The sequence below is a fragment of the Scyliorhinus canicula genome, chromosome 8 (genome assembly GCF_902713615.1).
Source record: "Scyliorhinus canicula chromosome 8, sScyCan1.1, whole genome shotgun sequence".
In the NCBI taxonomy this organism is placed as follows: Eukaryota; Metazoa; Chordata; class Chondrichthyes; order Carcharhiniformes; family Scyliorhinidae; genus Scyliorhinus; species Scyliorhinus canicula.
Genome location: NC_052153.1, coordinates 188798813 through 188813874, shown reverse-complemented (window position 1 = coordinate 188813874; position 15062 = coordinate 188798813). Strand labels below are relative to the sequence as shown.

At 46.5% G+C, this 15062-nt stretch overlaps 1 protein-coding gene across 4 annotated transcripts in view; it reads left to right on the top strand.

Annotated features, from left to right (window-relative positions):
• The window catches only part of sh3bp2 (SH3-domain binding protein 2), a 172547-nt gene that overhangs the window by 126481 nt on the left and 31004 nt on the right, over nucleotides 1-15062 (top strand). For all 4 annotated transcript variants that reach the window (XM_038805881.1, XM_038805878.1, XM_038805879.1 and 1 more), the window contains 2 exons: nucleotides 3752-3822; nucleotides 11320-11405. In XM_038805881.1, the coding sequence (XP_038661809.1) occupies nucleotides 3752-3822; nucleotides 11320-11405 (157 nt within the window). The remainder of the gene's footprint in view (nucleotides 1-3751; nucleotides 3823-11319; nucleotides 11406-15062) is intronic.

The window sequence follows — 15062 nt, the reverse complement described above, 5'->3', positions numbered from 1 at the left end:
AGTTGAGGACGCACTTTTTAATAATAATCTTTATTGTCACAAATATGCATACATTAACACTGCAATGGAGTTACTGGGAAAAGCCCCTAGTTGCCACATTCCGGCACCTGTTCGGGTACACTGAGGGAGAATTCAGAATGTATAATTCACCTAACAGCACGTCTTTCGGGACTTGTGGGAGGAAGCCGGAGCACCCGGAGGAAACCCACACAGACATAGGGAGAACGTGCAGACTCCATACAGATAGTGACCCAAGCCGGGAATCGAACCTGGGACTCTGAAGCAGTGAAGCAACAGTGTGCTGCTGTGCCGCTCATCCTTTAGGATAGAGCGGATGTCGGTGTTAATGCCATTGTGCAAAAAATTTGAGCCGGGGGGGGACAGACGGTATGTACAGGAAGTGGAGAGAAGTCGGGCTGGTCAGAGTGACGGATCTGTACCTGGAAGAGAGATTTGCTAGTATAGAGGAACTAAGGAAGAGGACAGAGCTCCCGAGAGGAAGTGAGTTTAGATATTTAGAGGGAAGGGACTTTGCACTGAAGGTCTGGAATGAGTTCCCCAATTTACTGACGTCTGCGCTGCTGGAGCGACTGCTGCTCCCGGACGTGGAAGGGTCGGAGACATATATGGATGGCTGGGAGAGCAGGGAGGAGACAGGTGGTAAAGAATAAGGAGAGGTGGGAGGGGGAGCTTGGAGGGGAGGTAAATTGGGGAGTGTGGAGAGAGGCACTACTTAGGGTAACCGCGACCTCCTCGTGTGCGAGGATAAGCCTGATACAATTCAAGGTGGGTACATAGGGTGCATATAACCCGGGCCAGAATGAGTGGATTGCCTGCCACCGCATTGCCCTCGGGCTCTTTGTGAGCGACAATAGCTACTCACCTCCTCAGGACCCCACAGCAGCCCTTGACCATTGTGCTGAGAACGCGGATAAATGGAGGTGGATAGTGGGAGGGGAGGGAGGTGGTGGAGGATAATGTGTCCCTGTATGCTGACGGCCTTTTGTCGTATATTTCTAGCCCGGGTTCCACAGTGGGGAATTATAAGGGGGCTGCTCAGGTAATTTGGGGCTTTTTTGGGATATAAATTTAATTTGGAGAAGAGCCAGTGTGTTTTGGTTTCCTCTCCGGGGGCGGGAGCTGGCCTGGTTAGATTGCCGTTTCGTGTGGCGACTACTCACTTCAGTTACCTGGGGGTGCAGGTGGCTCGGGACCGGGCCCAGCTCCGTTTATTGAATTGTACGAGCCTGGTGGGTAGGGTCAAGGTAGATTTGTTGAGGTGGGACAGCCGCCACCTATCATTGACAGGCTGGATGCAGGCGGTAAAGGTGAATATCTTGCCGCGGTTTTTATTTCTATTCCAGTGTTTACTGGTCTTTTTAATGGGGGTGGACTGGTTGATTTTGGCCTTTGTACGGGTGTGTAAGGCAGGGAGGATTCGGAAGTCGGTACTTCAGAGAGGGCCATTTTAAATTGCCCCTTAATTGGACAAATATAATTGGACACTCTAAATTTATATTTTTAAAAAGACGGTCACTTGAGGCCCAATTTGAACCCAGATCCGTGGAGTTGTGAGGCAGCACTGCTAACCACTGTGCCACCGTGCCGCTCCATAGTTTCCCGTATCAGCCTACCCGAACAGGCGCCGGAATGTGGCGACTAGGGGCATTTCACAGTAGCTTCATTTGAAGCCTACTCGTGACAATAAGCAATTCTTCTTCTAGTTGTGATTCTAGTTCTAGTTGGTCTGTAGATGAGGATGACTTCAAAGAACATCAAGCTATGTTTCAAACAAAGCTTATTTTAGTAACACTTCAACTAGCTAGATTCAAACCAACTTACTAAGGTATATTTATTACAAAATCTATCTGCAGAGTTTCTGAAAACACGACTTCTCTCTACTTCGCCTAATCACCTATTTCCAAAGTCAAGGTGTTGTGTGATTCACGTGTGTGCTTTTGATCACCACCTAGTGGTTGGAAGCATTCACATCAAAATGTTAACCCTTCATTCACCATACAATATACATATTGTCACAATAGTGTCACTGGAGGGGGTTAATGCCAAGTGGGTGGAGGAGCTGGGGGTGGCACTGGAGGAGGGGTTGTGGTGTGAGGTGTTGTCGAGGGTGAATGCCTCAACCTCGTGTGCGAGGCTGGGATTAAATGTGGTGCAGAAGGGCATCTGACGAGGTTGAGAATGAGCCATTTTTATGGGGTGGAGGGCATTTCCGAGCGGTGTGGGAGAGGTCCAGCCACCATGTAGATATGTTCTCGTCCTGCCTGAAGATGGAGAGAGTTTGGAGGGTCTTTTTTCAGCTCCATGTCGGTGATCTTGCACTTGGATTTGGAGCCCAGTCCCCTGGGGGCCCTGTTCGGGGTGTCAGACTTGCTGGAGCTGCAGACAGGGGGTAGATGTTTTCGCCTTCGCCTCGCTGATTGCTTGCAGGTGGATCCTGTTGGGCTGGAGGACTGCCTCTCCGCCCAGTGCCTCAGTATGGCTGGGGGACTTGAAGTTTTTGTATTTGGAGAAGGTTAGGTTTACCTTGAGGGGGGCGATTCAGGTGCTCCACAAGAGATGAGGTCTGTTTATTCTTCATTTTAACGAGTTGGCTACCATCAGCTGCTAATAATAATCTGTATTAGTGTCACACGTAGTCTTACATTAACACTGCAATGAAATTACTGTGAAAATTCCCTAATCACCACACGCCGGCACCTGGGAGAATTCAGAATGTCCAATTCACCTAACGGCACGTCTTTTGGAACTTGTGGGAGGAAACCGGAGCACCCGGAGGAAACACATGCAGACACGGGGAGAATGTGCAGACTCTGCACAGACAGTGACCCAAGCCGGGAATCGAACCTGGGACCCTGGCGCTGTGAAGCAACAGTGCTAACCACTGTGCAACCATGCTAGGGGAGGGGGAGGGTTGGGGGGGCTACCTTTTGAGTTATTGGGGTGTTTGTTGGTAGAATGGAGGTGGAGTGTTGTTCTTGTTGTTTTGTTTTATGTATAAAATGTTAAAAATCAAATACAATTTTTTTTTTAAAAGTTGTTATGGGCCAGGGTTTAGAGAATCCCAAAGTATATCATGGAGTTCACCTGACCCACAACTTTTAATAGATTGTGGTATGGGGAGCACACGGCCCACTCTACAGGTGTCGTAGGGCAGAAATAGAAAAGTATTTTTTAAAGCAAAACAATGTTTATTCTATGAACTCAAGTTAAACTTTTTAAAACATACAGTGAACATCTTCGCAACCATCAATTCAAATACAACCCCAAAGAATACAACACTAAGTAATCCTCAATAACTTCCCAAACAACATCCAGAAAGCAAAAGAAACTCCTTTTAACAGAAGGACAGTAGGTTTACATTCACTACTGAGAACATTTATAATGCTGAATTCACCAAATGATCAAGAGATAGTCTTTTCATGGCAGAGAGAACAGCAGTACAGCTGCTTTGTCTGGCTTCAGCTCCAACACTGAAAACGAAACTAAAACACACCCTGCAGCAAACAGCCTAAAACGAAAGTAAAAAGCTGACAGACAGCCCAGCTCCACCCACACTCTGACATCACTGATAAACACCCATTTCTTAAAGGTACATTTCTTAAACACCCATTTCTTAAAGGTACTCTCACATGACAAAGATCTATTTATTCTTCACGCTGTAATCCTCCAAGCACAATAGAATCCCAGCTATCAAACTGGTCTGATTGTCCTTTATTATTGTTCCTTTCAGAGGTGGATGATGGGTTTACGAAAAGAAATCGATCGTTACCACGGAAAGGCGGACTTGCAAGGAACTCCAAGGTATCCATTGAAAATGCTTCAACTATAAATAACAAAAAGTTAATTATTTTTGCGTACAAATACTTTAATTATTATCTTTCTCGCCAAGCAAACCTTAGGTATTTCTTGCCTAGTGTCATCTCACTGATTCCATTGTCAGAAGTGTATTTTCATTGTGCACCAGTTCAGTCTGGGCAGCAACAGAGGCGTTTAATTGTCTTCACGTTTTTAGGCTAATGAGGCATAACTTCTCATTGCTCTGCTGCACCCAAGTGGAATGAGTCACTCATGCTCACAGCTTACATTCATACCTGAATAATGACCACTTGTGTGCAACACCAGTAAGGGAACTGCTATTTAATTACATGATATCCATCAAGGCAGCAGAGAAGAAGGGAACACTTGATGGAAAAAGATGAAGGGAAGGGAGGAAAAAATGCAATTCAATAATAAATTAAGCTTTGAATTGTGGTGTTCTGTGTTCGTTGTCTAGCAAGGAATCTGCAGGACTGCTGGTGACTTGTCCAAACCAGGATTTTTATTTGTGTACGCATGGTAAGGTAACGATCAGATACAGAGCAAGTTATAATCGAGTTTCTTTAGACTCCCCTGGAACTACCCCTATGCACAACGCCACCTGCTGGTGGGGAGGTCACACTGCTGCATACATGGCCACCTGGGAGGTCACACTGCTGAGTACATGCAATACCATCTACAGGCATATCACCACCATAATTGGAGTTTTTTGGCAAAGAGGAAAATACTTTTTTATTCACTTACAGAATGTGGGCATTGCTGGCCAAACCAGTATTTATTGTCCATTCAGACTAACAGACTGTGTCTTATATAAAGCACATCAGACCTGGCAATTCTTTCTTATTTAAAGTGGGACTCAATCATTTTGTGGTTTGTGCTCTGTCATGTATATTGTGAAGAAACCCAAACTTACCTTGAGCATGGAGATCGGGAACTCGCAGTCCTGATGGTCTTGCTGGTTCTGCCTCTTTTACGTTCTTTGGACCGACGACCGATCCACATGAGCCACTTATGCAGAAGAAGATAACACAAAATTCAAGGTGAGGTGACTGGTGCAATATTCTATAGCCAGCAAATGCCCCACACAGGGAGCAAGAGAGGGGAACAAGAAGAGTTCCCAAATTGAAAATTACCAAAAAGGAGACCCAGGCAAGGGACAAAGACAGGAGACAGAAACAGTACTCAGTTAAGTTTAGCTAAAAGGGAGGTGTGGAGAAACAGGCTCCAATTAGAGAAAAGGGTTGCAGAGAGCAGAGTTTAAGTGAAGTGGGCTTGGGAGAAGCCCTGGCAATCAAAGAAGGCGGGGAGGAGAGGCCCTGAAGATCCAAGAAGACAGCTAAAGTTTGGTGACTCTGTGCTGTGGGCCACTGGAGCAAAGGGAACCCTTTGGAGCAGTCGTGTTCTGCTTGGTGTGGCTGAAGAGCTAAAGTTGTGCTTGTGAATTGGTGCTTGAGAATCCAGGGGAATGGAATCTCAGAAAGCCCTGAAAGGGGAGCCATTGTTGAAGCTGTCTGAATCGTAGAGATTATTGGAGAGAATTCCAAGGGGAGATCTTTAAAGGAGAAGATTAGAATGCCTCATGAAATAGAGTTTAGGTGAGATTGGTGACTCCCAAAGGTTGACTGAATTACTGACATCTGGGGGGGGGGGGGGGGGGGGGGGGGGGGTTGTTGAGAAATATGTGGGTTTTGTCTTGGTAGCATCTGCCATGTATTGTGAAGTGTAGTGTATTCGACCTCAGTTGGTTTGTTAATTTGCATGTACTTCATGTACCCTGAATGTTAGAGTATAAGGTAGATATTGTAAATTGTTATATCCTTCTGTATAAAGTTTATTTTTGTTTGTTCAAAACCTATGGAATCTTGTGGCTTTATTCAATCAGCAAGTGTCTTAAACCTCAAACTTTGTAAATTTTAAACATCCGTTATTAGTCCCTAACCAGATACAATTCACAGTGCAGAAGGAGGCGATTCGGCCCATCGAATCTGCACCGGCCCTTGGAAAGACCACCCTTAAGCCCACACATCAACCCTATCTCTGTAAACCCAGAAACCTGACCTAACCTTTTGGACAGGAAGGGGCAATTTAGCGTGGCCAATCCACCTAACCTGGACATCTTTGGGCTGTGGGAGGAAACTGGAGCACCCCGAGGAAACCCATGCAGACACGGGAAGAAAGTGCAAACTCCACACAGTCATCCGAGGTGGAATTGAACCTGGGTTCCTGGAGCTGTGAGGCAGCAGTGCTAACAACTGTGCCACCATGGCACACCAATGATATAACAATATGCTATGATAATTCATGTGCTGGGGAAAGTCTGTACTTTCTGTTGTGTGATGTCCCTTTCAGAACAACATGGGCTGGAGATTAGTTCAAAAGAGGATTAATTGGTTTTCTCATTATGATATTATTAGGTTCCAAGAAATGCGCATGTGATCTGGGTTGACAGAGGAATGAACAAATAAAAGTATTAGAAAGCTAATTGCACTGGGTTGGGGGTCAGCCTGTTTTTACTGTTTGGCAGTTCAATACACTGGGAATTTATGTAACGTAAAATGGAATAATTTTCCCTTTGGTAGTCTTCAAACAGATTCTGGTGTTAAAACAGAATAGAGCAAATATTGAGAATATTCTGTTGTGTGTGTTATGTGGTTGGAAAGAGCAGAACACTGAAAACAGAAAAGGCAAAACATTGTGGATTGGGCGAGAACCATTGCTAATGTTGAAATGATGCAAGAGCCGACCGGACCATTTTAATGGATCAGAGAAAGAAGTCTCCGTGGATCCTGTACCATCAGGATTGGTGTGACCTGAGTGAGAAAAGGTTCAAAGACCAGTGCCTTCATTGTAGTAGCCATTTATTTATTTATGTCCAGTGACTTTGGATGGACCATTGCTGGGCAATGCAATTCAAGGACCGAAACGATTGGGTGGAAAGTGAGAAATCTGACAAATCGAAGACCGTGTTAGAAAGATAGATTAAATGTGATGCCATATTTGTGCAGGGAGTAATGCAAGTGCTTGTGTTCTTTTGACTTTTTGCTTGAAAAATATTTTTATTCTCCATTTTCACATTTTCTTCAGAATTTACACCCCACCAACAAACAGTAACGAATACAATGTCAATCCCCTTATCAACAACAACGATCCCATCCTCCCACCATCCTCCAAACAACGGCCCACCTGACAATATAAGCATCAAATAAAACTAAACCTCCCAAGGAGGAAAAAAGAAAAAGGAATCAGGGGCTGTTTAGCACAGGGCTAAATCGCTGGCTTTGAAAGCAGACCAAGGCAGGCCAGCAGCACGGTTCAATTCCTGTAACAGCCTCCCCGAACAGGCGCCGGAATGTGGCGACTAGGGGCTTTTCACAGTAACTTCATTTGAAGCCTACTCGTGACAATAAGCGATTTTCATTTTCATTCAGGAGTCGCCCCTGGTCACCGTTGACACATATAGTCCACCCCCCCCCCCCCCTAAACTGCCCCCTAATATTCAGTGCCATCCAATCCACGAAAGAGTACCAGGAATGACACCCATGAATTGTAGACACCCCCCCCTCCCAGACTCCTCCCCTCCACTTCCTCTTGTAAACTTCTCCCCCAACCTCGGTTCCTTCCCCCAACTTTTCACCCTGGCTAGACTCACCAAAACCTGTTCTACCAGGCTCCGATGGCCGCAGCCCCTCCCCCACCTCACTCCTGTTCACTGGCCGGCTTAAACCGGTCGACGTGGAGGCCCCCGCCCGGGCCTCCCTCCCTCCCCCTTACCCAGTCCCAGGAAAATGAAGAAATCCCCTTTCGCACACAACCCCAGCATATACACCCAAGCCCCGAAGAATCATCATTGCAAATGAAAGTCCCAACTCTTCCCCTGACCAAATATACACCAACACGCGGTGAAAATATAAAGTTACATGAGGCTACATCAGAATACGACCCGCTCTCAGTCCCATTTCTCAATTCTGTCAGAGTCCTTCTGCCTTCGCAAACCCCTCCGCCGCTTCTGCTGTCCCAAAATAAAAGTCTTTGGATTTCTAGGTCACCCTCAACTTAGCTGGATATACTATACTGCACTGCACTTTGCTGATGTACGGTGCCTTCTTCACCCGGCTGAAGGCAGCCCGTCTCCTCGCCAGCTCCACCGTAAAGTCCTGGTATATGCATATACCAGCTCCAGCCCACTGCACCACCTGCTTCTGCTTTGCTCAGCACAGGACCTTCTCCTTCATGCTGTACCTCCGGAAACACAGTTACTACTTACTCTTGGCGGCTCACTCGCCTTTGGTATAGGCCTCCATGACTGATGAGCCCTATCCTGTTCGTATCGAGAGGGATTGTACCCTCTCCCAATTGCTCTGCCAACATCGTGGCAAAATACTCCGTTGGCCTCGGACCTTCCACCCCTCCGGGCAGACCCACGATTCTCAGATTCTGCCGCCTGGATCTGTTTTCCAGGTCTTCTATTTTGGCTCGCAGATCCTTGTTGGTCTCTGTCACCTTCCGCAGCTTCTTCCCCATCGAGGTGAGTTGATCACTGTGCTGCGATAATGCCTCTTCCACTTCCTTCAGTGTCTCGCCTTGCTCCCGCACCTCCACCGCTGCGCTTGATACCGCCGCCCTCACCAGGGCAATCACCTCCTCTACCAGCACTTTCAATGCCGCCCCATCTCCTTCTTTATGGCTTCCATGTGCTTTGTGAACTATTTTTCAAGTTCCACAACCATCACTTTGGTCATTTCTTCTGCTGTGAGCGATGCGGCCTCCCCGGTGCTCCAGCCTCCGCTTTCCTTACAGTCCCTGCACTGACTTTTCCATTCACTGGCGGACTTTCATTAACCCCCTTTTATACGGCTGTTTTTTTTCCCAAGCTTGGACATTTCTCCTCCCTGTGCCTTCTTACAGCTTTTTCAGCATCCATTGGCCCTGGGACCGGGCGTTAAGACCCTGAAATTGCTGCCTCCCGCCCGCCATTACCGGAAGTATCTATTGACTATTTAAAATGAAATTTACCTTTCCATTTGAAATATCTTCACTATTTACTTAACATTTGAATTATGTTGATTTTCGTTGGTTTGTTACAGTAAAAGTTTTAAAAAGTGAAATCTTGTCCAGCACTTATCTTTCTGTTGGCATCATGGGGATTACTTTACAAGAAATTGGTTTCTTCAGGGATGATAACAATACATCTTTTTCTGCTAAGGATGCTGGGATAATGATGCACGTGATGACGCAGTGATGATTCTGTGCAAACAGAAATATGAGTGGGATTTTCACAGGAAATGTGTTAATATCTCATCGTTCCAAGAGGGGAAGGAACTCCAATCTTCCTTATTAGGTGAACCAGATGCCTGAGACTGGCTTAGGCACAGAACTAAGAAACAACAAAGACAAGATCAACTACAGTAGCCACTGATATCCCAAACCCCTTTACAAAGAATTTAAGAGAATTTAAATAATGTCAAGTGAGAAAGAAAGCAGAATAGAGTTAAAATGGGAAAATAATTTCATTGAGAACGTGCTTTTCACATTGTTCTGGAGCCTTTCAAAGGCATAAAGTGCATTTGAAGCATTGTCACTATTGTAAGAAAATGCTGAGGCCAACTTTTACAGAGCATGATCTCACAATTAGAGAAGTTGTAAATTAAGCAGGTAATATTTTTTAAGGGGATTATTTGAAGGTTAAATATTGGCCTAGACACTGTAACTACCTTGTCATTATATCATGGGGTCTTCTACATGTGTTTGAGAGCACTTGGCTTAGCTTTCATCCAAAAATGGTACATTATAGCACCCTCTCAGGGTGGGGGGATTAGGGGAATGGAGGAAACGGATAGCCATGGACCAGGATCCTCCAATCCCGCGGCCAAGTTCTGACCCCGCCGTCAAAAGCGGTGTGAGCGACTCCGGCGTCAACGGACTCCAGGCCCAGGCATTCACCCCTTCCTAGGGGGCTAGTATGAAGCCAGAGTGGTGTCTGCTGTTCCGGCACTAAAAAGCCGGCGTGCCACGGCCGGCGCGGGTCCGCGCATGCACGTGGGTTCCCATCTCCACGCCGGCCCCCGGGCAATATGGCGGAGCCCTACAGGGGCTCGGCGCAGAGGAACATATCCCCCCCACGGAATTAGCCAGCTCACCGATCGGTAGGCCCTGATCGCAGGCCTGGCCACCGTGGAGGCCCCCCCCGGAGTTGGATTCCCCTCGCCCCCCCCCCCCCCCCCCCCCCCACCAGGACGGCCCCCGCAGCCAGAACTCTAGTCCCACCAGGTAGAACCATACGTAACCCACGGCGGCGGGACTCGGCGGGCACTTGGCCCGTCGAGCGCGGGAGGGGGACGCTTTCAACGGCCCCCCAACCAGAGCGGCGGCGACCCCGCGAGCGCGATTGCCATTTATTCTCCAGTACTCGGAGAATCGGCGGCCCGGCGTCGGAGCGGTGTGGGGCTATTCTGCCCCCCCCCCCCCCCGGCGATTCTCCAACCTGCCATGGGATCGGAGACACCCGGCCATGATGTTCCAGCTCACAAAGTATGGGGTAGGCTTGTTGGAATAGCTATTTATTTCCTATCTGTTAATTTCACATGTTTTAACATAGAGGTGGCATTTGCAGGTAAGAATCAAGGCTTTGAAACTGATACCTTGGGCTACAGAAAACCAATGAATCTAGGGAACACCGGGATGTAAGAATAACTCCTCTAATAGCTAATAACGCAGGCAGTAGCTTTTTTAATGAGTTGTAATTAATGAAGAAGGAACTTCAGAGGCTGGTTGGAAGAGTGTTAGTGAGAGACTATCCGGCAATTGAAATTCCCTTGTTCTTTGTCTAACTTTGTGCTTTGGCTTTGTGGTAGTACTCTGGACTCTTGAGTTAGAAAGAGATTTGTGCACCTAATTTAACTGATTCTTAAGTGCAGTACTGAAGAAGAAGCTTTCAGGGGACATGTTAAACTAGGGCTTCATTTACCCCTCGCCTGGGCATAAAAGATCCTACAGCGCTATTTTAAACATAAAATGTTTTTTGTATTAGTGTTTTTTTTTCAATCAGGCCTTCCAGCCATCCTGTCTCCATATCCGGCAGCTTCTGAGTTTGTTCTGAGAATAGTGGCTGCCTGACTTCTAATCTAATCCATGCCACCGGGTTTCTATACCAGGTTGTGATCATGGAGATTGGAAATGTCTCAAATCTGCGCACCATACGGGGAGTGAAAATCCAGGCCAGTGTGCTCTGTTCCTAATTATCCATGCTGATTCTGTTTTGTGACTGACCGTATAACACCTATAGCCAACACACAGGAAACCAACATCTAAAACTAAAAGTGATAGGTTCAGGTTTCTGGAGCAGATTCTTTATCAAAGTCTGATTGTGAACCTCCAATGTGAATGGGGACTCAGGGTGAGGTAATCTCGGCAGTGCTGCAAAAGATTCGATTTAACTCCGATGATTGGATTTTAGCAAATTTGTTTTGATGTTCTTTCTTTTAGTGACTACTCTGATACTGAGAAGTTTTATGGCTCAGTAGAGCGGCCAGTGCAGATAAAGTACACATCAAGAGAATCCGATTCTGGAGGTAGGTAGTTTGCATTTTGTTTTCTGCTATATTCCCTGGAACCCTTCACTACGTATAACATGCATCTCTCACACTGTCAAATATATAAACCAAATGCCAGCAGTAATGTACAAATTAGGGCCAATGCCTCTCCAGTTTCCACTCTCACTTCCCTCAATATCTTTGGGAACATCTCATCCTCTCCCATGCATGATCAACGAAGTACAGGTAGCCAATACCACCTCCTTTTTCATTTTAAACCCACCGAGTGTCTCCATTACCTCCTCTTACGCTATGGCCTGGGTAGCAGCTTCTTCCTTGGTGAAGACAGATGTAAAGTATTCAGGGGCTGGTTTAGCTCACTGGGCTAAATCGCTAGCTTTGAAAGCAGACCAAGCAAGCCAGCAGCACGGTTCGATTCCTGTAACAGCCTCCCCGAACAGGTGCCGGAATGTGGCGACTAGGAGCTTTTCACAGTAACTTCATTTGAAGCCTACTCGTGACAATAAGCGATTTTCATTTCATTTCATTTTTCATTCATTTAATATCTCAGCCATGCCCTCTGCTTCTATGTGGGAATCCCCTTTCTTGGTTCCTAATCGGTCCGACAGAAGTCTTTTCAATTCCCTTTTATATTAGCTGCCAGTCTCTTTTCGTACTCCCTCTTTGCTTCTCTTATTTACTTCTTCACAATGCTGAACATTCAATAGAATGAATAAGCATTCTTTTTCTTCTTCATCTTCATTTCTGTTTTGTCATCCAGGGAGCTTTGGGTTTGTTTGCTCTCCCTTTCCCTTTCACGGTGCCTTGACTGTACCCTAATTATCCCCTCTTTGAAGGTAGCCCCTGTTGTTTTCTGTAAACCTTTTGACTCCCAATTTATTTCATTGAGGACTTCTGTTTTCTGTAAAACTATTGGCAGCAGTGGGGTGGGGGAGAGGGGCTGGGGGAAGGAGTGGGGCAGAGGAGGGTGTTGGAGGAGCCAAAGGCTGATTGAATGAATGATTCTTGACTGTCAATCATGTATCAGAGAGCCTGTTTGCTCTCCTATGGACGTGGGAAGGCAGTCCTTCTGAAGGTGGACCTATTAGGTGACCAAGGCTGGGACGGTGGGTGCAGCTGGAAGTCATACAGTGAAATATCCCACAATTTTAAATGCACAGGGCTAAATCGCTGGCTTTTAAAGCAGACCAAGGCAGGCCAGCAGCATGGTTCAATTCCCGTACCAGCCTCCCCGAACAGGCGCCGGAATATGGTGACTAGGGGTTTTCACAGTAACTTCATTTGAAGCCTACTTGTGAAAATAAGCGATTTTAATTTCATTTCATATATCCAACTAAAATTGGCAACCCTACTGCTGCATCAGAAGGGAAAATAAACTTGCAGAATTCTTTGGTGACACTTACCAATATGCCTGTTGGAGCACATGATTCATTTTCTGAAATAGTTTCCAGTGAGTCTACAGGAGATCAAAGGCAAAAAGTAACATAAATGTGGGAAAAAGATGCAGAGAGCTTGATAAAGAAATTAACTTCCTAGTCTTGAGTTATACCTAAATGTAGCTTCAATCCAAGAGTTGTGATTTTACATCAACTGTGACTAAATAAGCATAAATTCCTTACTGAAGGAAGAGGGTTGAGAAATGAAAATTTGGGAGGACAGATCTGCGATGTAGTACAGGGAGCTAGAGATCTGGAAAGAAAGGGGGAATGGAGCTGAGGGAAGCAGAAGTACATCTTCATTCATTCACTTTCCTTCCAGTCAATCTCAATAAAAGAAAATACATAAGAGGGCAACTCAAGGTACACAATGTAACTACATAAGTACTGGCATTGGGTGAAGCATACAGGGGTGCAGTGTTAATGAGGTCAGTCCATAAGAGAGTCGTTTAGGAGTCTGATAACAGTGGGGAAGAAGCTGTTTTTGAGTCTGTTCATGCGTGTTCTCAGACTTCTGTATCTCCTGCCCAATAGAAGAAGCCCTACACACCAGCTTTGTTTGAATCAGTAATACCCACATGTCAGGAGACCATTTCATTTGTTTAGCCACCTTTTCAAATGAAATGAAAAGGTTTCAACCTCCTTCTCATCAAACCTTGGCAATGCTTGGACGTATTTAAATAGATTCCCACCAAGCCTTTGACTATGACGCTGTTTCTCTTTATCCTCATCACTATCCTCCAACTGTACCGGCCCATATAGTCCTGCGCCATGTTGAGTCAGGGCTGGCACGTTGAAGGAAGTCACTGCGCATGCGCGTGTTGCCGCCGGTGCCACTGCGCATGTGTGCATTGGCGCCGGTACCACTGCACGTGCGCAGATCCCACGGCGCCAGTTCACACCAGGATCAGCAGCTGGAGCGGTGTGGACCACTCCAGTGCCGTGCCAATTTTAACTGACTGTCATGTTTCATGACCATTTTCTGAAGTTCAAACTCTCCCTCTTTTTCCCTTTCCTACCTTTCTCTTTCTTTGTTTCTTTCTTCTCTCTCCTTTCTCTCATTTCGTATTTAAGCTGCTTTAATTTTTCATGTTCAAGTTGCTTAATTTGTAACTGAATTTTTGCCATTTCTAATGAGTCAGACCGTAACTCAGGCAATTTTAAATTGCTCAGCTAGTGCCGTAAGTACCACTCCTTTTCATGTGCTGTCAGATAACGCTAACTGCAATGTTTTTGCCAAATCTAAAAGCCTCTGTTCGTAAGGTACTGCATGTGACCTTCTCCACCCCCAAAAACTTCCGAGCCTCTGAAAGAGCCATTGTCCACAACACATTCCCTACTTAAACCAATATACCACATCTGAAAAGCAACCACAAATATGCTCACCCCTCACTGTCTTTAACTTCACTAAATCATGAAAGATAGACTTCTATCCCGGACGAACCCCGAATTTATTACAGGCCACGGTTTAGAAAACCCCAAAGTGTATCATGGAGTTCACCTGACCCATAATTTTTTAAAGATTTTGGTTATGGGGAGCACAAGGGTCCACCCTACAAGTGTGATGCAACAGAGATCTAAAGTATTTTTAAAACAAAACAATGTTTATTATATGAATCCAGTTAACATTTTATAAACACACAGTAAACATCTCAGCAATTATCAACTCAAATACTTCCCCAAAGAATACTGGGTGGGATTCTGTGATCCTGAGGCTAAGTGTTCACGCCGTTGGAAACGCCGCCACGTTTCTCAACGACGTCAACACGGCCTCAGGATCAGCATTTCTGGCCCCTACAGGGGGCCAGCACGACACTGGAGTGGTCCACACCGCTCCAGCTGCTGATCCTGGTGTGAACTGGCGCCGTGGGATCTGCGCACGTGCAGTGGTACCGGCGCCAATGCACACATGCGCAGTGGCACCGGCGGCAACACGCGCATGCGCAGTGACTTCCTTCAACGTGCCAGCCCTGACTCAACATGGCGCAGGACTATATGGGCCGGTGCAGAAGAAAAGAGGCCACCAACTAGAGAATCCGATCGGTGGGCCCCGATCAAGGGCCAGGCCACATCGGATACCCCCTCCGATCCTTCCACGCCAAGTTCAAGCCGTCTGAGAGCAGGTGTGGACGGCGCGAACGGGACTCGGCGTTTTTACGACGGCCGCTCGGCCCATCCCGGGTTGTGAATTGGCAGAGCGGCCGCATAGAGCGGCCCTGACCGGCGCCGTGCCAACCAT